The sequence below is a fragment of the Pelmatolapia mariae genome, linkage group LG22 (assembly GCF_036321145.2).
Source record: "Pelmatolapia mariae isolate MD_Pm_ZW linkage group LG22, Pm_UMD_F_2, whole genome shotgun sequence".
In the NCBI taxonomy this organism is placed as follows: Eukaryota; Metazoa; Chordata; class Actinopteri; order Cichliformes; family Cichlidae; genus Pelmatolapia; species Pelmatolapia mariae.
In genome coordinates, this window is record NC_086245.2 from 2,355,577 (window position 1) to 2,382,466 (window position 26,890).

The following is a 26,890-nucleotide window of genomic DNA, read 5'->3' on the forward strand; positions in this document are numbered from 1 at the left end:
CTTTCTGTTGGTACCAGGCTAAAAGATGGTTGTTGTTCCAAACACCAACATTATGACTGGTCCTACACTTGATGTTCACAGATCCTCCCACAGCAGAGCTCACTGCTCCAGGCTGAGTCACTGTGATCTGTCCTCTGGACTCTGAGGATACAGAGACAAAAACATAAAGCAGCTTCATGGTTTTGTGGGCTTCATTTCAGAGGGACAGATGTTGATAGAGGAGAGGAGTTTGTTTCTCTGGACTTTACCTGTGAAGCAGCAGCAGAGGAGAGTCCAGATGAGGACGCAGATCAAAGTCATGTTTTTGATGAGGAGGATTTCTGTGGCTTCTGTTGTGATGAAGGACAGCTGTCAGTCATCCAGTGTTCAACTCTCAGGACTATAAACTCTCCCAGAGCACTGGAGCATGGTGCTGCTGATGCAAAGTGACTCTCTGTGGAAATGACCTGGCTCTATCAGAGATTTGGATCAATCAGCTCGCATGTTTTTGAATATAATTATCTTAAAGAATGATTTGGGCTTCAATTTAATGAAGATAAAACTGAATTCCTTGTCTGTTCTGGACAGATTTTTGCCCAGTGAAATGAAAGCCCTTTGTGTCATTTAATCACAATTAAATCCTCTGTCTGGACTCTTGGGGTAACTCTCGACTCTGCATAAATTTAGGATTCTCATGTCAAACCTCTAGTTCTCTGTCTTGTTATTCATTTTTATTAATTTATTTCTTCATTGTAATTCATTATACACTTTTGCAAGCATCATGGGAAAGCACCAGTTTACATCATTGAACTTTGTCAGCCATACATCTGCTTACTCTACATCATACAAGGCAAGGCAAGGCAAGGCAAGTTTATTTATATAGCACAATTCAACAACAAGGTGATTCAAAGTGCTTTACAGAGACATTAAAAGCAAAAACAAATAAAAAGCATGCTGAAAACTAAATGAGACAGAGCTTTTACCACAGTGACCCCAGACTCTAGAACTCTCTCCCTCTGAGTTTGAGATCCGTTGACGCAGTGGTCTCTTTTAAGAAACAACCAAATGTCATGTTTTTAGACTTGACTTTAGTAAACTCTTTTCTTTAATGCTCTGTTATTTTCATATGAAGCACTTTGGGATGCTTCAAATGTGCTACATAAATAAAGTTTCACTTACTTACTTTTGTCATATTGTTAAATGATGGATCAACCTGCTTGTCACAATACTGCACATGTTAACATTTGATACAGATAGGATTGAAATCAGTAAACAGTATGGAAAAATAAAATAAAATAAAATAAAGGTTGTGTAATTTTACTAAAGAATGCTTCATATCAGCTGTCAGAATTACACAGGGAGTAAATCGACAGTGCTTGCCCCCTAATCATGAGCTCGGGGATTCAAATCCACCGAATGGCTACTCTGAGGTACCCCTGAGCAAGATCCCGTCTCTACTCACTACTCCCCGGATGCTGGATTGGCAGCTGCCCACTGCTTCACAAAGTGAATGAGTTAAATGTACAGAGCTAATTTTCTACAGGATTAATAAAGTGTGCAAAAAAAAATTGTTTGTTTGTTTCAGAGTCAGAGAGCCGTGTCTCTCTACAGTCAGAGGTTTTTGTACGGCGCCTCAATGAGTTTGTATCACTGTGGTGGACTTTTGGTGGAGGAACCAGACTGGAATTTGTTAGTAAGTCTTTACTGTTGTAAAAATAAGATCTTATATTTGCTTCAATTGTTGACTGTTGGGTGAGAGAAAAACATCAAAATTTATTTTGATGTTTTTCCTGATATAACAAGGAGGCTGACAGAAATTTATGTGTGAATTTGTGTTTGAAATTTTTACTTATTTGCTATTGATAAAACTGTTCCTTCAATGATTTTTTTCTTCATGTTCTTTACAGTAAGTTGTGGATAAACTAAATTTTACTTGAATAAAAATTCTTCTGCATCATGTTCCCCCATTTCAGATTAAGGTTAACTGTATAGTAAAAATCTCTGTTTATGTAGTAAACAGTTTTAGTGAGTTGTGTTTTTAAACATATTTCCCGGTAACACTTAAAATCATGAGTGAGTCAGATTTTTGTGACTTTCACTCTCTTTTGTAAAATGTTGCACAAATGTTGTTTTCCTTCTGTATGTGGTTTGGACATATTTCAGTGCTGTTATTTCTGTGCTGAGAGGTTTTTTAAAGGGAAGTGAAACAATGTGTTGAGTGACTGTTGGAGCAGAAAAACATCTGACAGAAAGTACCTGTTACCCGTTCTCTAAGCTGATTGGTGTCTCCTAGGTGATACCAAACCCACCCTGACAGTGCTCGTCCCTTCCAGTAAGGAGCTGGAGCAGGGGAATGCCACGCTCACATGTCTGGCCAACAAGGGCTTTCCCTCAGACTGGAGTCTGTCCTGGATCATTGATAGCCGCAGATGCAGTGGCATTGATTGGGAAGTGAGCAGAAGCCCCGGGGCGCTGCAGACAGACAGGCTCTACAGCTGGAGCAGCACCCTGATGCTGCCTGCAGACCAGTGGGAGAAGGTGGGCTCTGTGACCTGTGAGGCCATAAGGGGCTCCCACACTCCACTCTCAGAGACACTGAGGAGAGACCAGTGTTCCCAGTCCTGAGCTGATTCACTGGGAACATGATGCTGTTTTTTGTTGTTGTTGTTTTTTACACTTTGCTACAGCTCTCAGTCTGGAGTCTTTTTCAATATCAGTCTCTTTATTCTTAATCTGTTTGTTGCCTGTTTTATGAACTTGTCAAGATTTTACAGCAATAAAGATTTTTCACTTGAATATGTCCTGTTATTTCTTCTGTTGGTTATTGTTACGGCCCTAGCAGGGCCTCCTCCTGAAGGTGCCTGTGTGGGCGTGTCCCACCACCTCTTCTGCCTGAGGTGCCACCTCTTTTCTTTGACACAGCTGACGCTTGTCAGTAATTAAGAGTATTTAAGCACAGGGAAAGGTGAGCTCTGGGCCAGTGTGCCATTAGTGTGGTTACAGCTTGTGAGCTGTGCTGTTGTGGTTTGCAGCTAGTGAGCTGTGTGTCTGTTTGCAGCTAGTGAGCTGAGTGTCTGTTTGCAGCTAGTGAGCTGAGTGTGTCTTTGCCGTGTTTGCAGTGTTTGCAGCTAGTGAGCTGTTCTCTTTCTTTTTGACTTACTCTTATTTTATTGACCAACGCCTGAGTTTTGTTTGTTCCTTTAAATGGTGATAGCGGCTTGTCCGTCTCTTTTAGTTAGTTTTAATACCAACTTTAATAAAGCTATTTAATTTAACCCTCTTTGCCTTCTTGTCTCCTTTTTCTAACCCGGATACTTTTTGTTACTTCCCCCTCACCGCCTAGACCCCTCAGGGGAACGTAACAAGTGGGGGCTCGTCCGGGATCGTTGGAAAGGGAATTTTGAGTTGGTATGGGTTTTTGATTATCTTGCTTTTTGTCACCTTTAGAGATTCCCAACTTCCCAGTTAAGTTAGGTGAGTGTCCAGCTGAGCTTATTGAGTTCTTTCTTCGGGCACTCTTTTGTTATTTTGCCTTTCTTATTTTTGGAGTAATCCTGGGTGGGGATTAGTTCCCTGTTGGGGGTAGGCAATTCAGGGCTCCGGTCACTGAAGTTCTGCCTTTAAAGTTGCCTCGAGCCCAGCACGCTCCAGAAGATAGGTAGGTATAGTTTGGTGTGCTTAGGAACTGGGTAAGTTGTGTGTTTAACGTGTATACTGTATGGGGTAAGTTGGTCAGTTAAAGTAAGTTGTGTAGTTAACTATTACTTGGTTAATTGTTGGGTAGTCTCTAAGTGAGTTGGCAGGTGTGCGGTGCGGTGCGATGGCGTTCAAGTTGAATCAGCTGGAGCTGACGAGCGCTGGGCCTACATCTGTTGGTGAGCAGGTGTCCAGGGGCTCGTTTGTAAGCAATAACATCCACCTGGTTCCAGTTTTCTGTGAATCCAGTGTTCAAAGCTTTTTCAGTGTGTTTGAACGCATAGCAACAGCACTGCAGTGGCCTCAAGACATGTGGGGGGTGATGTTGCTGTGTAAATTCACAGGTAAGGCTCAGGAAGCTTGCTCTGGTCTGTCTAGGCAGGACAGCCTAGTTTATGAAAAGCTTGTACCTGAGGCCTATAGACAGCATTTCCGAGGTTTGGAGTTGGCACATGGTCAGTGCTACCATGACTTTGCTAGGGAGAAGGCAAAGCTCTTTGACAGGTGGTGTTCTGCAAGCCAGGTTAACGATGTGGGGTCCATACGTGAGCTTATGCTGGTGGAGGACTTTAAAAACTCTGTTCCTGAGTCTATTGCTTTTTATTTAAGTGAACAGAGGGTTTCCACTTTACAGCAAGCTGCCACCTTGGCAGATGAGTTTAAGCTGACTCATAAAGCAAAGGCTACAGGACACAATATCCCTTTGTGCCGTAGTACCTCTGGGAGAGATAAGAGTGGGCCAGCTAACAAGGCTAGTGCAGTGGTGGTTTCAAGATCCAGAGCAAAGCTGTGTTTCTTCTGCCACAAGCCTGGCCATGTGGTTGCTAATTGTGTGAGACTGGCACTTAAACGCAAAGCACATCCGAAGGGAAGAAGGCCTGATTTGAAAACAGTCAGTCGTGGTTCTCAAACTGACAAGGTTGTCAGGCCCAGCAAAGGACCACACTTGGAGCATAGTTGTTTAAGGGGCTCCTGTGGTCAGTGTAAGGGGTCAACTAACCCTGAGCTGCCGTTAGTTGACCATTTCTCAGGTCCTCAAAATGACCTGCAGGTGGACAGAGCATGTATAGCACCACCGCTCAGGCCTGCACCCATGACTAACAAACATGCCTGTACCTGTGACCTGAGCAATCGTCTTAAAACTGTTGCAGTAAGGTTTTCTGACTGCCTGCTGTGTTCTCCACAGGTGATGGCTCACAAAAGCCCTGACTATCACACAAGACATTGTTTTGAGGGTCTGGGGCCACTCTCTGTCGATGTTGTGAACCCACTGAGATGGGGGTGGCAGCTTCCGCAGGAAATGCCTAACCGTTGCTATGGGGTTTGGTAGGTGGAAAGCCTGCAATTTGGTGATGAAGCGGTTATGGACTTGTTTTGATTATCGTAATAATTTGACAAACCACGGGTTTGTATTTATGGGAGGGGGTGTTACGGCCCTAGCAGGGCCTCCTCCTGAAGGTGCCTGTGTGGGCGTGTCCCACCACCTCTTCTGCCTGAGGTGCCACCTCTTTTCTTTGACACAGCTGACGCTTGTCAGTAATTAAGAGTATTTAAGCACAGGGAAAGGTGAGCTCTGGGCCAGTGTGCCATTAGTGTGGTTACAGCTTGTGAGCTGTGCTGTTGTGGTTTGCAGCTAGTGAGCTGAGTGTCTGTTTGCAGCTAGTGAGCTGAGTGTCTGTTTGCAGCTAGTGAGCTGAGTGTGTCTTTGCCGTGTTTGCAGTGTTTGCAGCTAGTGAGCTGTTCTCTTTCTTTTTGACTTACTCTTATTTTATTGACCAACGCCTGAGTTTTGTTTGTTCCTTTAAATGGTGATAGCGGCTTGTCCGTCTCTTTTAGTTAGTTTTAATACCAACTTTAATAAAGCTATTTAATTTAACCCTCTTTGCCTTCTTGTCTCCTTTTTCTAACCCGGATACTTTTTGTTACTTCCCCCTCACCGCCTAGACCCCTCAGGGGAACGTAACAGTTATATATGTTTATAAATATATTAACATGGATTTCAACGTTTTTAAAATTTCAACATACTTTATTAAATAACAGTTTTAATGTGGTTACAAACACACTGATTAATTGAAATAAATAAACCACTTAAAGAAGAAAGAAAAAAAATATATACTGGATAAATCAACAGGCTAACACACAGTAAGCCATGTTTGTTTGTAAATAATTTGTATTCATATGTATCATGTTGATAACAACAATCATGATATTTGTAAATAAAAATATTATATTTATTAATCATGTAATTTTCCTGCACCTGTTATAGACGTGCACATGACGTCCAAAAATGACCCAGTCCAAAGTTTAAATGTTACACGTCACGCTGACGTCCAGTTTGGGTCAGGGTTGGACGTCCAAATGTCCATAGTTGACTGTGCCTGATACTTGTCAAAATCAATAAGGTCTTGTTTATGCTCTTGAATCATTTTTGTATTGTTCTTCAAACTGAGTTAGAAAGGAAAACTCTAAAAAAAATTGTTTATGTGTCCTCAGTGAGCTGTATCAGTCTCTGCAGTATCTTCCAGCTGCAGCAGTCAGTTCAGTTTCTGTTCAGTCCGACTGAGGGAGGTTTTTGTACGACTGTTTTTCACTGTGTGAACGGGAGGCTGTTGTCCTGCTGACAGTAATAAACTCCTGCATCTTCAGCCTGAAGTCCACTGATGGTCAGAGTGAAGTCAGAGTTCCAGACTGACTCCCAGTGAAACGTTCAGAAACTCCAGAGTTCTGGCTGTTAGCATCGTAAATGAGGAGTTTAGGAGATTCTCCAGATTTCTGAAGATACCACTGCAACTCATAACTAACACTTGAACTGGATTTAAATCTCATAGAGACAGTCTGTCCTGGAACAACAGACTGAGCTTTAGGAGTCTGAGTCAGGATGATTTCAGGTGATGAACCTGAAAATATTAATGAGATGAGAAGAGTTATTGAGACAAATCCATCTTGGAGAAAATTTACTTGAAATTGAAGCGTGGAGTTGGCTGCATGCTGAAGTTTTCACAGAGAGTCTCACCCTGAACAAGGAGCCCCAGGGTGGTCATCACTAGAGTCAGTGACATCATCATTGTGCTGCTGGTGTGTGAGTGGCTCTGAAAGGCCTGGACAGCCACTGATCAACACTGGCCTCTTAACAGCTGTGAGCAGAGAGGCAGGACACATATGCAAACACACAGAGTCAGTCAGCTGCAGCTGTCCTCTGCTGAATAATTAAATCATTCATGACATCTAGTGGAGAGATAAATTTGAATAAAAAAATTGAAATGGAAAATGTGAAATAATTCAAATATGAATTCTAATACAAATAAATATAGACATGCATGGATTTAAGACAGGCCTTAAGTTTGAACAAAGACAGAGACTCAACAATGTTAAATCAAAAGCTGTAAGATGGACTGGAAGAGTTCATGGAGTCAGGGGCAATCTTTTGAGACAGACTCAGATTTCTGAACATTTTGCCTTGAAGATCCTGTTTTTGCTGGTTAAAATTTCTGCAACAAGAAGGCAGTTTGCTTGTGTTTGAGCTTTAGACCATACCCACATGTCTCTTCAGTTTGAATCCTTTTCCCCCTATTGCTATTTTCTAGCAATGATTGCAACTTCTTCTGTTTAACAGTCATATATATAAATAATATCCTCCAATGAGTGCGGCCTGTGTGCCAATATAAATACTATGTTTTTCAGTGCTTCAACGGGGCTCACCACTTTTACCACGTTTGGCTAGACTCCAAACGTGAATTTAAAGTAAAAAATGGGAGTGATCTGTTTACTTTTCATGTTCTGTCACAGCACATAGAAGATTCATTTCTTGCCATTTCACAGTGTGACCTGTGAGGCCACCCAGGGCTCCCACACCTCATTATTCAGCTCCACTGTTGCTGTACTTTTTGTATGTTTCATGCTTTAAGACCATTAAATTTTCCTATTTTTAAATACTTTGTACTTTGTAAAAAAAACGATCTCTCTCTATATATATATATATGGCAACAAACATCCACAGATACATCAGTAAGATGGCCCCAACCGACCCCGTGCTCAGCAGTGAATAACTCAGGCAGCAGAAACCCAAGAAAGAAGAGGAAGAGGAGGAACCATCATGGAAGGACAGGCCCCTGCACGGTATGTACCACCGGGAGAGAGAGGAAGTGGCTGATATCCAGAAATCCTAGCAGTGGCTGCATAAAATTGGACTGAAAGACAGCACAGAGGCACTAATCATGGCAGCACAAGAACAAGCTCTGAGTACAAGATCCATAGAGGCTGGGGTCTATCACACCAGGCAAGACCCCAGGTGCAGGCTGTGTAAAGATGCCCCAGAAACAATCCAGCACATAACAGCAGGGTGCAAGATGCTAGCAGGCAAGGCATACATGGAACGCCATAACCAAGTGGCCGGCATAGTGTACAGGAACATCTGTGCCGAGTATAACCTGGAAGTCCCGAGGTCAAAATGGGAGATGCCCCCAAGGGTGATGGAGAATGACCGAGCTAAGATCCTGTGGGACTTCCAGATACAGACGGACAAAATGGTGGTGGCTAACCAACCGGACATAGTGGTGGTAGACAAACAGAAGAAGACGGTCGTAGTGATCGATGTAGCGGTTCCGAATGACAGCAATATCAGGAAGAAGGAACACGAGAACACGGTGGTCCCCGTGGTAATCGGAGCATTAGGTGCGGTGACTCCCAAGCTAGGCGAGTGGCTCCAGCAGATCCCGGGAACAACATCGGAGATCTCTGTCCAGAAGAGTGCAGTCCTGGGAACGGCTAAGATACTGCGCAGGACCCTCAAGCTCCCAGGCCTCTGGTAGAGGACCCGAGCTTGAAGGATAAAACCGCCCGCAGGGGCGAGATGGGTGGTTTTTTTTTTTTTTTTTTCCATATATATATATATATATATATATATATATATATATATATATATATGGAAAAAATGGTATTTTAGCCATATTTCCTCTTCATAATTTCAAGTCTTGATGCAGTTATTTCACCTGTATTTTATTACTTGCACACACACACACAGATGGCATGACATCTTATATGTAATCTCCACTTAGGTAACCAATCTGTACAATAAAATCATAGCAGCCTTTTATATTCTCCACCAATCACAGGGAGGCACCTTCACACTGAGATTTATATAATCACATGAATCAGCCTTTGAAAGTCAGAATGACAGAAGAGCACAGAGATTTGAAGCACCAAAAACACACGCTGCTTGGATGTAATGGGTATCATACATTTATAAATGCTGCATAAAACTGAAACAGTACTGTACTCCTACATCTTCAGCCTGAACTCCACTGATGGTCAGAGTGAAGTCAGTTCCAGACTGACTCCCACTGAAATGACCAGAAACTCCAGACTGACGGGAGGTAGCATCATGAATCAGCAGTTTAAGGGCTTCTCCAGATTTCTGAAGATACCACCAGTGTTGGTCAAGTCACTTGAAAAAAGTAATTAGTTACTAATTACTGATTACTTCTCCAAGAAAGTAATCCCATTACTTACTGTTTACTTATTTTCAAAAGTAATTAGTTACTTTATTACTTAGTTACTTTTGAAAACCATGATACACAACCTGAAAACGTAATAAAGCAATAGAATTTTCAGCCCAATCCTATTTCATCAGAATAATCCATGATATAAAATTAAATCAAATGAAAATGTCTCTTTTTAAAACTTGTTTTATTAGTTTAAATCTTTTAATTTTATGCACACTGTATCAAGCAAAAATAAAATTATATGCCACAGTCTTTGACTTGAAGAAATTTGTTTAACATTTAAACCTATTTTCTGCATATTCAAGCGTATAAAATAAAATAATGTTTTGTGTTTACACTCTTTCAAACAGATGCAAGTAAAACACAGCAGAAAATAAATAAAATCAATGATTCAGCAGCACTGAGTCATTCTTAAATGTATTGTCACCTGTTTAGCAGGAGTGGGACTGGTGGAGGTTTGCCCGGTGCCACAGCGATCATGTCAGTGGGAGTGTGGCAGCACAAGGTGGAAATAAAGTAAGTACGCTTCACAGTTTAAAAAGACAACGCCACCCTGGGAATTTCACCCAGAGAATACTGGAGGTATAATAAGTTGACAATTTATTAATTAAAACAACGTTTAAAAGCACAGTCATAAATATCAGTGTACAAGTATGCTAAAAAAGGTATTCAGAGCTGAGGCTTACCAGTGGAGGGCAGGGATGCCACACACAAACTCAAAAAAAGAAGAAAATACACCAAGACAGTGCAGCACACACTCACACTAATAAACTAAACAAGGCAGGTGTGTACACTCAAAGGCTCCCACCACCAAGGCACCCTAGTCTCCTCCACGTCGGCGCTCCGCATCTGAATAAAAGAAACAAAGAAAATTTTAATATATTGCAACAAAACTAATATGTAGCGCTGGGGGATAACCCAACTGCAAGACCACACTGGTGATCTACAGCTAGAAAAAGGGCCTCCCACCAGTGGCGTAACAAAAAGCCAAACTACAAATCAAAAACAGTAAAACAACATACAATCTGGATAAAACTCTAAAATCTGGAGCAAACGGAATCGCCGTATTGCTCCAACTTGCCGTCTACACGACTACAAATTAACGGTCAATCAATATGCACGCCAGCTAAGTCCGATAACCGGCATGCATATGGCCGCTGTCCACGCCGCCGTCCACTGTAAAAGCTGGCAGCAGCAGGGAAAGAAATCTCGCAACGGGAACAGACGGTATAAGCACAGCAAAGCAAAGCAGCAGCACTTCAGCTCGCGTAGCGTGGCGTAAAACTAAGGCCCACACTTCCTGCAAAGCACAATAAGTAATTACTATAAAAGAACAATAGAAGGCAGAAATCGTAACAAAAGTTGATTACGTACCGAGTAAGCCGCGTCATAAAACATGAGCAGAATGGCTCATAGGAGGCTTCTACAGCTACGACCTACAAACAATAGCCGTTTACCACCAAGTAAGGTAATATACACACTACAATGAGTAAACACCTACCAGCCGCGATGGAGGCTTCAGAAGCGTAACCCGCAAATGATCTCGGCAACACCAAAGGGAAGTCAGGTGACCAAAAAGGAGATCACAGGTAAGCGATCCAGGGACGCTCAAATAGCCATTATTTATACTAGCGCCCCCTAATGCGCCAGGCTGAAAGTGGGTTGAACTGAGGAATAACATTCATCCTGCCACAGGAGGATCCGGGGGTTTCTCTGTGAATGTCACATTTTCGTGGCAGCGTTTGTTCGCTGTAAAAAGAACTTTTCTTCCCACGCAGAGTGTACAGTGGACGCTGTTTTTGTCACTCTTTACGGACTCAAACTCAAAGTAAGGTCAGTACTTCCAAGCTTTAAACGCTACATGGTCGTACTCTCTCCCGCACTCCATATTATCCATTGTTGATCTGCACACGTCTGTTGCTGCCACGGACATCGCACACGCTTATGTCATTGTCATGAGACACTTTGACAAATAAAATCACGGTTTAATAACGCAGTAACACAGCATGCTTATGGAAAAGTAACAGTAATCTAATTACCTTTTTCAATAGTAATCCCTTTACTCCTTACTTGAAAAAAATAATCGGATTACAGTAACACGCGGTCCTGGATACCGCGCAATGTCATCACTAACACCTGAACTGGCTTTACATCTGATAGAGACAGTCTGTCCTGGAACAACAGACTGAGCTTTAGGGGTCTGAGTCAGGATGATTTCTGCTGATGAACCTGGAAATATGAAAAACACGAATTAATGAGAGAAATCCAGCTTTAAAATGTACATCAGACAAAACTTATAGGTTTTGTTTTTTATATACTGCATGTTCATGTTGGTGTAGTTGGATTAGTTGGTTACTCATGTTTTGTCTTGTTGACTTTGGACTTTCCATTAGGAAGGTTGTCTTTCATTTTAAAGAGATTCATAAGTTTTCTGAGGCTGTTATATTTTTCAGTATATTAACAGGGTTTACAGTGAAGTCATTTGACCCAGTCTGAACCTGAAATCAAAGGTCATGACCCAAATTTTACACATTAACATTTCCACTTTGGCTCCTTTTTGAGTTTCTGAGAAATCAGATAAAGAGTTGGGATTGTAATGGAATTAAACGTGATGATTGATTTTAAGAACATGGAGAATATGGCAAAGTGTATGTGTGTGTGTGTCTGTGTGTCCTCGGTGAACTGTGTCAGTCTTTGCAGTAGCTTCCAGCTGCAGCTGTCAGTTCAGTTTCTCGTTAGTCTGACTGAGAGAAGTTTTGGTACAGTGCTTTTTCACTGTGAGATCACCCACTGACTGTTAGGATAGTGGGTTTGTAGACAAAAACATGGACTCCATGGGCTCCCCGGTGTCACTGATTGTAGCCAACATTTACATGGAGGAAGTGGAAAGAAAGGTTCTGTTCTTTTTTTAAAGGGACAGTACCCAGCCACTGGTACAGATATGGTGATGACACCTGGGTCAAAATCAAAGCCCAAGAAGTGAAATCTGTCACTGCTCACAGTAACGCTGTGGATAAAAAGTTCACCATGGATAACAGCTTGACTTTTGACACACCGCACACTTATTTCCACACTGTAATCCTCATCCTCATGTAGGTGAGAGGGAATGATGTCTTGCCCCCAAGACATTTTGTAGGTTTGGTGGCTCCTTAGAGTACGATGACCTGGATGACTGAGAACCTTCACAGATCTATTTTCAAGCTGAGCTCAAAGGTCATAGCCAAGCTTTTTCAATACACTGCTCAGCTTTCTTTATCATAACTGTACACATCATGGTTTTGTCAGCTTCATTTCAGAGAAATCATTTTTTGCAAGATGAGAGATTGTTTCTCGAGACTTTCTCCAACTTTTCCTTGCTATGCAAAAAATGATGGTATTTGTTTAAGAGATATACTGCGAGTGTGTGTGTGTGTGTGTGTGTGTGTGTGTGTGTCCTCAGTGAACTGTATCAGTCTCTGCAGTATCTTCCAGCTGCAGCAGTCACTTCAGTTTCTGTTCAGTCTGACTGAGGGAGGTTTTTGTACGACTGTTTTTCACTGTGTGCACACCCACTGACTGTTAGGATAGTGCCAACTCTGACAGTAATAAACTGCTGCATCTTCAGCCTGGACTCCACTGATGGTCAGAGTGAAGTCAGAGTTTGATCCACTGCCTGTAAAACGAGCTGGAATCCCTGATTGTCGAGTGCTAGCAGCATAAATGAGCAGTTTAGGAACGCCTCCATCTTTCTGTTGGTACCAGGCTAACCAGTTGTTGTTATAAACATTCTGACTGGTCCTACACTTGATGTTCACAGATCCTCCCACAGCAGAGCTCACTGCTCCAGGCTGAGTCAATGTATATTGTCCTCTGGACTCTGAGGATACAGAGACAAAAACATAAAGCAGCTTCATGGTTTTGTGGGCTTCATTTCAGAGGGACAGATGTTGATAGAGGAGAGGAGTTTGATTCTCTGGACTTTACCTGTGAAGCAGCAGCAGAGGAGAGTCCAGATGAGGACGCAGATCAAAGTCATGTTTTTGATGAGGAGGATTTCTGTGGCTTCTGTTGTGATGAAGGACAGCTGTCAGTCATCCAGTGTTCAACTCTCAGGACTATAAACTCTCCCAGAGCACTGGAGCATGGTGCTGCTGATGCAAAGTGCCTCTCTATGGAAATCATCTGACTCAAAACAAGAACTTGAAATGTGTTTGTGTTACACAGGTTAATATGTAACGTATAGTTAATGCTAAAACTCACCAAATGTAACATTTTCAGTTTTTTGTAGTTAACAGCTGTCATTTCAGAAAATAAAATTAGGTGATGATATCAAAGAAAGTACATTCACCTTCAGTTCTAATTCTTTACATGCCAGGACACACACACAAAAAGATTTTCATTGTTAGAAAATTATTTAAATACAATCTCTGATGAACAACATCACAACATATTAAACTATATCACCTTTTATTAAAGAAGAATTGAGGTGTAATGGAGACACATTGTGTGAAAACTACACTCATAATCAATTAAAAACCTGGAATAACTTGAAGTAATACTTCCTATATGATTTTATCATTTCTCGTATCGTCAGTGGCACTGACATTTCTGATCTTTGTTTTTCTAATCACATGCCTGTGATGGCTGAACTTGCTTTTCTCAAAAATAATCAAGAGTCTTAACTGTAAAGCTGAGCTCTGACTAAATAATGCAGCTGCCCAACCAATCAGACAGATGTATAGGCGAGCTGAGTGAAGATGGATGAAAGAGAAACAGGTGTCATATGTTGTACTACAAGATACTTAAACTCTCAGGAGGCTGCCATGAAGTATTTTCCTGATATTGTGTGACAGACCCCATACTTTATTTAGCAGTTTTAACGCTGTTGTTAATCCTCCTTGTGCTGCTCCTCTTGTAGAGTCTTAAGGAATGTGTGAGAATTTATTTAATATTTTGTTGACAGGATTGTCTGCAGTCTGTCTTTTGACAGTTTAAAGCAGGCGTTGCCTTCATTGTTGGCCAAAGCAGTTACCCACTTGAAACCTCATCTAAACAAAAATTGGGACTGGGCCATGTTCAGGACTGTGTAGTATAATCTGTTCCTTTAACAACAGTCTATTAAAGTCTAAGAACTGTTGAGAAAGAAAGGGCTGGACTGCAGGTAGGCCAGTGCACCAACTGTACACTTTTACTATGAAGCCATGCTGTTTAATAGATGCAGTATGTGGTTTCGCTTGTTTAAATAAAATGTTGAGTTCAAAAACAAAATGTCAGATTCTGTAACATTTTGCAGTCTGATAACTCAGTCAGTGTAATGTGCTAGTGTCCATGTTTAACTCGTGTGTTTTAAAGGAGATCAGAGCTGCTATGAAATCACAGCAGAAGGTTACTGTTAAGTCAAATTGTTGAATGTTGTCATTGTGTTTCTTAAATTTGTAAAGTCTGGGTTCAAGCAGTAGGATCAAAGCCATTCCTTTGATCCTGACCACCTCTCCAACCACTCTGTGCTGGGGGAGGTTTTATTGTAGATACATCCCCTCCGGAAGATCTGTTTCTTGTGTTGTAAGCTTCCTGCTTTTATAACCCTTTTGGTGAGCAGGAGGTCGCACAAACGCACCCCCATGACACATACACACAAATTCTCACATACACACACACACACACACACACAAGTTCTTGCACACACATACACACACACAGTGCCTTGTCTTAGAACCATTGGGGGGTTTTACGTTGGGAGGTGCTTGCGTTGTGTTGTATTGTGTATTGTAACTGTCATGTCAATAAATAGCTGCGAGGAGAGCTACTCTTTGAAGGATTTGGGCTAGAGACAGGTGAGGAGCATTGCTCTACTGCCTGGTTCTGACCAAAGCTCTCTCTCGTTAGCGAGTTAAAGACCGGTTGATGATGTTCTGTTATGTCTTGTGTTCTTCATGAGGAATAAGTCTCTAAACTAGCGGGGCCTGTGGAAACACAGACGCAACAGTTACTTTATGGAAGCAGAGAGTCTGAGTCTGTCTCTCCGTAACTTTGTTCTGTACTACATGTTAATGGATTAACTTGTTCATCACAGCAATGAGCAAATAATAATCAAGACAATGCCATACTTGTATCTACACTGAATTGTGCTGTATTAAGTTGTTTTCTGGGAATGTTTAATAAATTACAAGATATTCAACATGTTTATTTATCAAGAGTATTAGTGGCACTGCATACAAACATTTTGAAATCATAAAATATAAGCTTTTTAAATGTAAACTTTTTTTATAATTAATGTTTTTATAATATAAGCTTTTTCTGACATTATAAAACAAAGATTAATCAAAATAAAATGAAAGGAGTCGCTAAATTTACTCTTAAAATGATTTTTTTTATCAACAATGCTGTTTACACTATATTTTACTCTTTTAAGCTAAGTTGATGAGATATTTCAGTTCTCTACATTGCAGTATTTTCAAGCTGAGCTCAAAGGTCATAGCTAAGCTTTTTTCAATACACGGCCCAGCTTTCTTTATCATCATTTTGCAAGCTGAGAGGAGATTCTCTAGACTCTCCAACTTTTCCTTGCTACGCGAAAAGTGATGGTACTTATTTAAGGGATATACAGCGAGTGTGTGTGTGCGTGTGTGTGTGTGTGCGTGTGTGTGTGTGTGTGTGTGAGTGTGTGTGCGTGTCCTCAGTGAACTGTGTCAGTCTCTGCAGTATCTTCCAGCTGCAGCAGTCAGTTCAGTTTCTGTTCAGTCTGACTGAGGGAGGTTTTTGTACGACTGTTTTTCACTGTGTGAACAGATACTGACTGTTTAGATAGTGAAGACTCTGACAGTAATAAACTGCTGCATCTTCAGCCTGGACTCCACTGATGGTCAGAGTGAAGTCAGAGTTTGATCCACTGCCTGTAAAACGAGCTGGAATCCCTGATTCTCTCTGACTAGTATACTTAATGAAAAGTTTAGGAACTCCTCCATCTTTCTGTTGGTACCAGAATAAATAGCTGGAGCTATAAACATCCTGACTGGTCCTACACTTGATGCTCACAGATCCTCCCACAGCAGAGCTCACTGCTCCAGGCTGAGTCACTGTGATCTGTCCTCTGGACTCTGAGGATACAGAGACAAAAACATAAAGCAGCTTCATGGTTTTGTGGGCTTCATTTCAGAGGGACAGATGTTGATAGAGGAGAGGAGTTTGATTCTCTGGACTTTACCTGTGAAGCAGCAGCAGAGGAGAGTCCAGATGAGGACGCAGATCAAAGTCATGTTTTTGATGAGGAGGATTTCTGTGGCTTCTGTTGTGATGAAGGACAGCTGTCAGTCATCCAGTGTTCAACTCTCAGGACTATAAACTCTCCCAGAGCACTGGAGCATGGTGCTGCTGATGCAAAGTGACTCTCTATGGAAATGATCTGACTGACTCACACAGAGACTTAGATCAAATTGTTGATGCTGTTTATCAATTAATCAGTCAGTTTTTCACATTATTCACTGTAAAATATTTTAAAAAGAAGAATATTTTTGAAAGAATATTTCTTCTGTGTGTCATGGTCCGGGTGAGCTTTATTTTTGTCCCTATGCCCTCTCTGTGTTCCCTGGTATCCGCCCTGCGCTGAGCCCTCATCATGCCACTTGCTCAGCTCACCTGTTCCTGATCCACAAGCAATCAGCAGAACATATTTAAGATCAGCATCCTCATCTCTGCTTTGCCAGTTCGTCAACTAACCTCACGATGGTAACAGACCTCTTCGGTTCATGCTCCTGGTTAAAGTCTTGTACTTACCTTATCTTGTCTGTGCTTCTAGTTGCCACATCTCACCATCATTACACTACCTACAGCTCAGGTTCTTCTGGACACAGATCTCCACAGCAAGGCTTCCATTTTTTCGCTGCACACTTCACTGCTCAGATTTGTATCATTCACCACCTCCACCTGCCTGTCCTCCTGCTACCGTCTCTTGTGGATCACTGGAAAACAAGGTTGGAATCATCCCACTCACTCACCAATCTAGGAGCTCACCTGGCCATCACCTCCCCTAGAGGTGTTTTATCCTCCACCTGGCAAGTAAGAATACCTTTCCAATATTCCTCACCTCTCCAGTCGAGCTTCCCCTGCAGTCCTCTCTAATCACGCTCTCCCTCTTCCCACAGTTCTGACTCGCTTGCCTTCTTGCCAAGAGTCCCTCCTTCGTGTTGCCAGTAACTCCTGTATTTAAGTGAGTAAACTAGTTGAAACTTTATTGTTGCCTCCCATGCTTGAATCTGCTTTTGGGTCCTAGTTCTCGCAACAACCTCCAGGCTCTCATGAAAATTTGCTTTATCTTGATCAGGAGGTGAATGAATTCATCAGATTACTGGTTGGAAATATATTTTTTAATTTTTATAGACATCTTTAAGTATATGAACATTTTTTTTCTTGTCTCTTAGGATACATCTACACATGGTTATTTTTTTTTTTAATTGGGCATTTCTGCAATGTTGAATTCCTCATTTTGAAAAACACATCTATTGGCCAGAAAAGGCAAGAAACTATTTCAAGAGCAAACCAAAGCCAAACATTATGATATAACCTCAAGTCCTGGCCAATCATCACTGTGTAGGGTGCCAGTTTAGCTCAGTGGGTAAGCCAGTGACCAGATGCCCCAGTGGGGGGAGGGCAGCATCCTGCGTTTGAGTCTGACCTGTGGCCTTTGCTGTTTGGTGTATCTGATAAGTTTGAAGTTTTGTGAATGTAGATTGGGAATTAAGTTTCATGTTTAAAGTTCTAGAATTTAAGAATTAGTCTGTTTCTTTCAGATCCGTGTCTCTCTACAGTCAAAAATACATAACTATTTAAAACAGAGTAAATAGTCCTCAATTTTAATGTTATTTTCCTAAATAGTGTGCTGTTGCAGAGTTTACACTAAAAGTTCACAATAAAAAATTTTAATGGAAATTCTTGATTGTGATACTGGTTCATGTTTAAAGCTGCGATATTTCAAGTCTCTAAAAGAGTGTGTGTGTGTGTGTGTGTGTGTGTGTGTGTGTGTGTGTGTGTGTGTGTGTGTGTGTGTGTGTGTGTGTGTGTCCTCAGTGAACTGTATCAGTCTCTGCAGTATCTTCCAGCTGCAGCAGTCAGTTCAGTTTCTGTTCAGTCTGACTGAGGGAGGTTTTTGTACGACTGTTTTTCACTGTGTGAACACATACTGACTGTTAGGATAGTGAAGACTCTGACAGTAATAAACTGCTGCATCTTCAGCCTGGACTCCACTGATGGTCAGAGTGAAGTCAGAGTTTGATCCACTGCCTGTAAAACGATCTGAAGTCCCTGAATATCGAGTGCTAGCAGAGTGAATGAGCAGTTTAGCAGCTTCTCCATCTCTCTGTTGGTACCAGGCTAAATAGTGTGTACTTCCAGAAGCATAAACATTCTGACTGGTCCTACACTTGATGCTCACAGATCCTCCCACAGCAGAGCTCACTGCTCCAGGCTGAGTCACTGTGATCTGTCCTCTGGACTCTGAGGATACAGAGACAAAAACATAAAGCAGCTTCATGGTTTTGTGGGCTTCATTTCAGAGGGACAGATGTTGATAGAGGAGAGGAGTTTGATTCTCTGGACTTTACCTGTGAAGCAGCAGCAGAGGAGAGTCCAGATGAGGACGCAGATCAAAGTCATGTTTTTGATGAGGAGGATTTCTGTGGCTTCTGTTGTGATGAAGGACAGCTGTCAGTCATCCAGTGTTCAACTCTCAGGACTATAAACTCTCCCAGAGCACTGGAGCATGGTGCTGCTGATGCAAAGTGCCTCTCTATGGAAATGATCTGACTGACAGAAACAGGCAAGTTAGAATACAATAGAAAGCCTTTTTTGTCACTATAAAGTTGTACAATGAGATACAGAGACAATGAGACAAAGACACAAAGTTGCGGGAGGGGGGGTGGGGGGTTAAGTGCCAGAAACACATTATATTAGATTAATATTTCAAACATGACAAAAATGCTAATCTTACAGCAGCAAAATGATTGTATCTCTACAGTTTAAACATTTCTTATGCTTTGAGTGGATAGTCAAAAAAATTGAATCATCATAAATACATTATTTTATATTTATTACTTTAATTTTTTAGTCTCACTTTACTCTTACTGTCATGGTTTGCGAGGCAAGCCGCATGGTGTTATGAATGAAGGACCCAAGATGCAGGCACAGGCTGTGATGCAAGTGAGCTTTTATTCCAACAGGTGAAAACACAAACAAAAGCGAGGATGGCAAGGACACCTAAAACCTAAACATCTAACAAACAAAACTCAAAACCATACTCGCAGGATAACACGCAGAAAGAAACACAGGGCATGATGGGCAGAGAACCGCAGACTTTTTTTCCTCATGTGCCCTTGTTTGTTTGTTAAATTGAAATTTTGTTGGCGGCGCGTGCACACGCAGCGGCTTCTCTCTCTCCCGAGGATATGCCCGAACGAGGATATGCCCCAACACTTCTTCTCGACATCGGCAGAAACAAACTTTTTAAGTTAAACTCTGTGGTCACCGAGGAGCTGAAAGAACTGGGTCTGCTCCGTAGGCCTACCCAATCACCGACCCCCACTCCTACAGTTCGCCCACAATGGAGGCGCCTCAAGCGGTGTGAGAGGAAGCAGAAGAGGGGTAAGCGTGGTGGCATCCGAGCTAGGCTAGCGGCTAGCCCACACAAACCCGCCATCCCCTCTATCGTTCTGGCCAACGTACGCTCGCTAGAAAATAAATTGGACGACATCCGACTGCTACGTTCATCTCAAAGGAATGTAAAGGGCTGCTGTGCTTTTGTGTTCACGGAAACATGGCTCAGCGACAGTGTCCCGGACCGCGCCATTCAGCTCGACCAGCTAACATGCTACCGTGCTGACAGAGTCATCGTCGCGGGAGGTAAGACCCGCGGGGGAGGACTTTGTGTTTACATCAATGATGCCTGGTGTCGCGATGCTGTTGCGGTCTGCAAACACTGCTCACCAGTGCTGGAGATTATGGTTATTAAGTGCCGGCCATTCTATCTACCGAGGGAATATACAGCCATATTACTGTGCGCTGTGTACATCCCTCCCTCCTCCAATGTCAACAACAGGAGTGAGGCACTGAACGAACTGTACCAGCACATCAGTGAGCAGCAGACAGCCCATCCTGATGCTTTTCTCATCTTGGCTGGGGATTTCAATCATGCAGACCTAAAGTGCGTGTTTCCAAAAATACAACAACACATAGACTTTCCAACAAGGGGAAATAACACACTGGACTTTGTTTACACCACCCAGAGAGGAGCTTACAAAGCTTTTCCCCTCCCCCACCTCGGCGCCTCAGACCATATTACTGTCATGCTAGTGCCTGCTTACAGACCGCTTGTTAAAGTCTCCAAACCGGTTCGTAAGCGGATACAGGTGTGGCCAGAAGGGTCTTCAGAGGCCTTACAGGACTGCTTTAACACCACAGACTGGAACATGTTTAAGCAGGCTGCCACCCATAACAACACCACTGACCTCCAGGAGTACGCAGAGACTGTCACTGCCTACATCAACAAGTGTATTGAGGATGTAACAGTCACGAAAACCATAACTGTCCGGGCCAATCAAAAACCATGGATGACAGGAGAGGTCTACAGGCTGCTGAAAGCTCGGAATGTTGCCTTCAGAGATGGAGACGAGGCGAGCCTGAGGACAGCTAGGGCCAACCTTTCCCGTGGCATCAGAGAAGCTAAGAGACAGTACTCCAGGAAAATATCTCATCACTTCAAAGACAGCAGAGACTCACGGAGCCTGTGGCGGGGCATTCAGACCATCACAGATTATAAGCCCCCACCACGGACCTGTGATAGCACTATCCCCCTGCTGAACGAGCTGAACACTTTCTTTGCTCGCTTTGAAGTCCAAAACAGCACCACCGCACAGAAGACCCCACCCCCTCCTGGTGACCAGGTGATGACTCTGTCCCCGGACAGCGTGAGGAGATCCCTCAGCAGGATCAATGCACGTAAAGCCCCGGGTCCTGACAACATTTCTGGTCGTGTACTGAGAGACTGTGCAGTGGAACTCACTGATGTCTTCACAGACATCTTCAACATATCACTCATCCAGGCTGTCGTCCCCACATGTTTTAAAGCTACTATAATTATTCCGGTTCCAAAAAAGTCATCTCCCTCCTGCTTAAATGACTACTGTCCTGTTGCACTCACTCCCATCCTGATGAAGTGCTTCGAACGACTAGTCATGCAACACATCAAGACTGTCCTGCCCCCCTCTCTGGATCCCTTCCAGTTTGCGTATCGGCCCAACCGCTCAACCGATGATGCTATTTCCACTGCACTCCACTCAGCACTCACACACCTGGACAAAAAAGACTCATATGTTCGAATGCTGTTCATAGATTTTAGTTCAGCATTCAACACTATAATCCCCCAACAGCTTACTCAAAAGCTGGTTCAGTTGGGGCTCAACACCTCACTGTGCAACTGGCTGTCAGATTTCCTCACCGGAAGACCTCAGGCAGTACGGGTCGGCAGTAATACATCCAGCACCATCATTTTAAACACGGGGGCCCCGCAGGGATGTGTGTTGAGCCCCCTCCTTTTCACTCTGCTGACCCATGACTGCACTCCATTATACAGCTCCAACCTCTTCATCAAGTTTGCGGATGACACAATGGTGGTGGGTCTCATTAGTAACAGGGATGAGACCGACTACAGAAGGGAGGTGAGACGCCTGGCCACGTGGTGTGTTGACAACAATCTCTCTCTGAATGTGGAGAAGACGAAGGAGATTGTTGTGGACTTCAGGAGAATGCACACCAAACATGCTCCTCTGACCATTGACGGAGTGTCCGTGGAGAGAGTGAGCAGCACCAAATTCTTGGGTGTGCACATTACAGAGGATCTCTCCTGGACGTACAACACCACAGCACTGGCCAAGAAATCACAGCAGCGTCTCTTCTTTCTCCGCAAACTAAGAAGAGCAGGAGCACCAGCCCCCATCATGTACACTTTTTACAGAGGCACCATCGAGAGCATCCTGTCGAGCTGCATCACTGTGTGGTTTGGAGTCTGCAATGCGTCCTGTCATAGAACCCTCCAACGCATAGTGAGAGCTGCAGAGAGGATCATTGGTGTCTCTCTCCCTTCCCTCCAGGACATTTACAGCACCCGTCTTACTAAAAAAGCCCTTTGCATAGCGGCTGATCCCACGCACCCAATGCAATGCTTCTTCAAGCTGCTGCCGTCAGGGAGGAGACTGCGGAGTCTCCAGGCCAGGACCAGCAGACTGAAGGACAGCTTCGTCCATCAGGCTGTCAGGAAGCTTAACTCCCTCCCGACTCTGCCCCCTCTCCCCTCTTCTCCTTCACGGTTTCACTGAATTCTGTCTCACACACACACACACACACACACACACACACACACACACACACACACACACACACACACACACCCTCTGACTCACTCACTGGCCTGCACCAGTTACCAGTCACCTTGTGGAGCATTGGACTGCCATTATCTCATAAGTCTTTGTTGTTACATTATCTCTTACCGTACATTACTAAATCTCCATTGCACTAGTTGCCTATTTGCACTACTCTGCCTGGTTTACACTCAATGTCATCTACCCTTACTTGAATATTGTATATTGTATATTGTATAGCTTTCTTGGTATTCGAAAAACTGTACTGTATCTATTTAAATTTTTACTTTTTTAAATTATTTTACTTGCATTTTTTTTAACCACTCTCTTATATTTAAGTGTTCATTTGCTATTCATCGAGGGTTTGAGAGTAACGTAATTTCTATTCTCTGTATGTCCTGTACATGTGGTAGAATTGACAGATAAAGTTGACTTTGACTTTGACCGACGATGAGTACTGGAGAACACACACTAATAAACACAAAGGGAAACGAGGAAACAGCACACAGGAAGGAGACACAGCTGAACCTAATAAGCAAGTCGAGACAGGGAGGATGCAAAACTGAACACACTGACATAAGACACAGACCTTCACAATAAAACAGGAAACTCAACACACGTGCAAAGACACAGAATAAGAGACACGGACTTTACACAGAGACCTGACTGAACTGGAACAGAGGGAGCATGGGAACCAAAACCTAGGAACTAGAAATCATAGCAAAAGACATAACCAGAATAACCTAAAGCATAAGATAATAATAATTAACACAAAACACTGGGTCACATGACCCAGGACCATGACACTTATAGCACTAGAATTAAATAATAAGGGAAGGATTCTGGATCAGTGCCATGATGAAAACTTGTGGCCGTAGTATATACAGTATTCTGAAGAAGGTATAAAATGTCACCGTATGTGTGTGTGTGTGTGTGTGTGTTTTATGTGTATGGATTTTTTAAATTATAACTCATCATATATTACTGTCCAAACATGTCTTGTAAGGACATGAGGAGGAAACAGTGACAAAGGGAGCTGTGTAAGGCTGTTAAAGGCAATGGATCCCTCAGCAGCTGGATTAAAAGGAGCACAGGTAACAATAACACCTGTACCAGTTGTTGCAAGCAGAGGTGCTCAAGTATAAAAACAATAATAAACACAATGCTTTTTCTATCATTACTTTATTTTGGATTAGGTGCATGAGCTTTTAAGTTTGGATAATTAAATAATAGATTAATGAAATACCAGAGTGTGCCCTGTTCTGAGATGTACAGCAAGTGGAGAGTGATAGATGAGATGAGGAGATGGAAGGGGGAAGAGGGGCAAAGAGTGACTCACAGGCAGAGCCTAGTTTATTTCCCACAATTTTGTTGTTTAATGCTTCCAAGCGCTGTCACCAATCTTTGCATTTTATTATCATCTCATAACACTTCTTTAATCAGCTACCATCTCTGCTGTGGACTTTTTACTGTCTACAGTCTCAAAGCAACACAGACCTGCCCTCCAGCACTATCTGCAGCAGGAGCAGCAGCAACCCCTCAACAGCAACAGTGTTGTTGTTATTCAGCCTGGTTCTATGTGCCCCTTTTTAACTTTGAGCACCCGTCCCTTCAAACATCTCTGCACGGCCCTGCTCAGAATCATTCATCTGTTTTAAGTTGACATTTTATATGTTTTGTAGAATAACAGGACAACCTGTGAGACTGGAAAGACTTGAGTTTCATGCCCTGAACATGTTATTTTCTGTTTTGTGATGTAGTGTGTAATGCTCAGCAGTATTATCATTTTAACTGGTTCTGTGCATGATCTGAGTGTTTGTGAGAGAACATAAAACTGTTTTGATGCATTTGTGAGGTTTTACCTGATGAGTTTTAAGTTTTGTGATTGTAGCTTGAAAATTAAATTTAATGTTTAGAGTTATGAGAAAGAAGGTGGAAGCATTAAAGTGATGTATCTTAACAGTTGTAAAATGTAAATTACCAAACTGGATTATTGGAAAATTGTTTTATTGTGTTTCATTGATTTTTATTTCATAATTATAATAATAATATGTTGTGAAATTATAATTTAAAGAATTCATATTGGTGAGTTTGTTTGTTTCAGAGTCAGAGAGCCGTGTCTCTCTACAGTCAGAGGTTTTTGTACGGCGGCTCAATGAGTTTGTATCACTGTGGTACACGTTCGGTGGAGGAACCAGACTGGATGTTGGAAGTAAGTCAAACTTAAACCTCTTTTACTTTAGCAAATTTCTTTCTTGTGGTTATCTTGACTTTTCTGTTCAGTGTGCCAGAAAAAAAACCCTCAGTAAAATAGTTTTTAGATACATTTTTATGAAGAAAAAAAGTTAGCTTCAGAATAAATGTTAAAATGAATATTAACAAAGAATATAAAACATCAGAGTGGACTTGAAGATATATGATATATACATACATCTGGTTAAGTCTTGAGAACTTTTAGATTTAATCCAGGCTAACAGAGTCAGAGAGCCGTGTCTCTCTACAGTCAGAGGTTTTTGTACGGCGGCTCAATGAGTTTGTGTCACTGTGGTTGACTTTTGGTGGAGGAACCAGACTGAATGTTGGAAGTAAGTTTATACTGTTTTTAAAGAAGCTTTATCTATTTAGCTTTACTACAATTATATCATGGAGGCTGACTCCATCAGCTTTGCTCAGATTTTATGTTGATATTTCTGACATAAAGACAATGATGTGTAAATAATATAAACTGTAATCATCCTGTGATTATTTTCTTGTTTTACATCACCGTTAATGTTTCTAGGATGAATTAAATGTTACTGTCCTCAAGTTAAACTACACAGAGTGAAGATAAAGATCTCTGGTGTTCTTATTGTATCATATCATTTAAAATTGTCATTTAAAGCAATGTAAGCAATAAAACAAAACACATGAGGCAGTAGTGGTATTGAGTTTCTTATCCAGAACAAGCTGTTTATTATGAAGAATTGATGATGTTGAAGCTTAACATCTTTTAAAATTGTTCACACATCTTTGTTTTTTTGGTTTTTTTTTTTTATTTCCAGTGTAGTTTGAACATATTTCAGGTCAAACTGTGTGATGATTCTCTCTGTGCTGATATGCATGAGAGGTTTCTTAAAGGGAAGTGAAACAATGTGTGAGTTAATGACTGGTGGAGCAGAAAAAACACCTGACAGAAACTTCTTAACGGAGAAAATCAACTCTTGGTTCGTGTCCTCTAAGCTGATTTGTGTTTCCTAGGTGATACCCGCCCCACCCTGACGGTTCTGCCCCCCTCCAGTGAGGAGCTACAGCAGGGGAAGGCCACACTCATGTGTCTGGCCAACAAGGGCTTCCCCTCAGACTGGAGTCTGTCCTGGAAGGTGGATGGCAGTGGCAGCATCAGCTGGGAGGAGAGCAGGAGCCCCGTGGTGCTGCAGAATGACGGCCTCTACAGCTGGAGCAGCACCCTGAGGCTCCCTGCAGACCACTGGATGAAGGTGGGCTCTGTGACCTGTGAGGCCACCCAGGGCTCCCAGACTCTGGTCTCAGATCCACTGAGGAGAGACCAGTGTTCCCAGTCCTGACCTGACTATCTGTGACTTTCATGCTGGTCTTACTTTCAGTCTGCACTCAGTAGCTTTTTAAAAAAATCTAATTTTTTCTCTCATTTTTCATTGCTTTGTTTAAAGTTGGTTTTAAAAGTTTTAAAGAATAAAAAAATATCTACATTAAATAAGAACCAAGTCTTTTTCTTACTTTTGTGGTGATGTGAATTTTAAACTCTAAATAATGATTTCCAGGGTTCTAATTGGAAACCAGTGTGCTATCTGTCGAAAGTCAATATGAGTCAGTAGAATTAAGCCACTTTCAATACATAAAGTTAAGCGAAGTTTATGTTAAAGAATAAGTGTGAAGGGGAATTGAGAGATACTGCCATTACTTAGCAGGATATTAAAGACATTACATTTATGCAAATTCATTGCATGCTGTGTAATGAAATGTTTCAGCATGTTGCAGTTTGTTGTATAAAACACTCTGACTGCGCAGGTGGGGTAGAAAAGCGCTGTATAAGAATTAGTCTATTGTCGTGATCAGTGTTGGGGTATGTATTTTAAGAAGTAATTTAATATATAGAGGTTTCTTTTGTTAAAAGTAATTCAGTACGTTATTTTGGTGTTTTTTTTTTCTGTAAAATCATCTGAAACACACCATGTCATAACTGTCATTTAGCAATATGAACTTGTAGGCTACAGTCTTTCACACCAACATAAATCCCTATCCTAATGAGGACACACATATTTTCTTTCTCTTGGCATTTAGGTATATGAATGCAAAGCCAAAAACACAAAGTAA

General features: G+C 42.1%; 1 protein-coding gene and 2 gene segments (V, D, J or C); 2 read left to right on the forward strand and 1 right to left on the reverse strand.

Annotated features, from left to right (window-relative positions):
- The first annotated feature begins 2,048 nt into the window (after positions 1-2,048).
- Positions 2,049-2,604, forward strand: LOC134619882 (Ig kappa-b4 chain C region-like). The segment is given in 2 exon segments: positions 2,049-2,052; positions 2,273-2,604. Coding segments are annotated over 2 exon segments (336 nt in total).
- Positions 2,605-12,665: 10,061 nt separating this feature from the next.
- On the reverse strand, positions 12,666-19,513 carry LOC134619885 (immunoglobulin kappa light chain-like). Its single transcript, XM_065470051.1, has 4 exons — positions 19,501-19,513; positions 18,317-18,644; positions 16,215-16,252; positions 12,666-13,032 (listed from the first exon to the last, which is right to left on the reverse strand). Exons 1-4 carry the CDS (start codon positions 19,511-19,513, stop codon positions 12,710-12,712), a joined length of 702 nt encoding a protein of 233 aa, XP_065326123.1. The 3' UTR covers positions 12,666-12,709.
- A 5,207-nt stretch (positions 19,514-24,720) lies between these two features.
- LOC134619770 (Ig kappa-b4 chain C region-like) lies at positions 24,721-26,250 on the forward strand. The segment is given in 2 exon segments: positions 24,721-24,770; positions 25,796-26,250. A coding segment is annotated over 1 exon segment (255 nt).
- Positions 26,251-26,890: the final 640 nt, after the last annotated feature.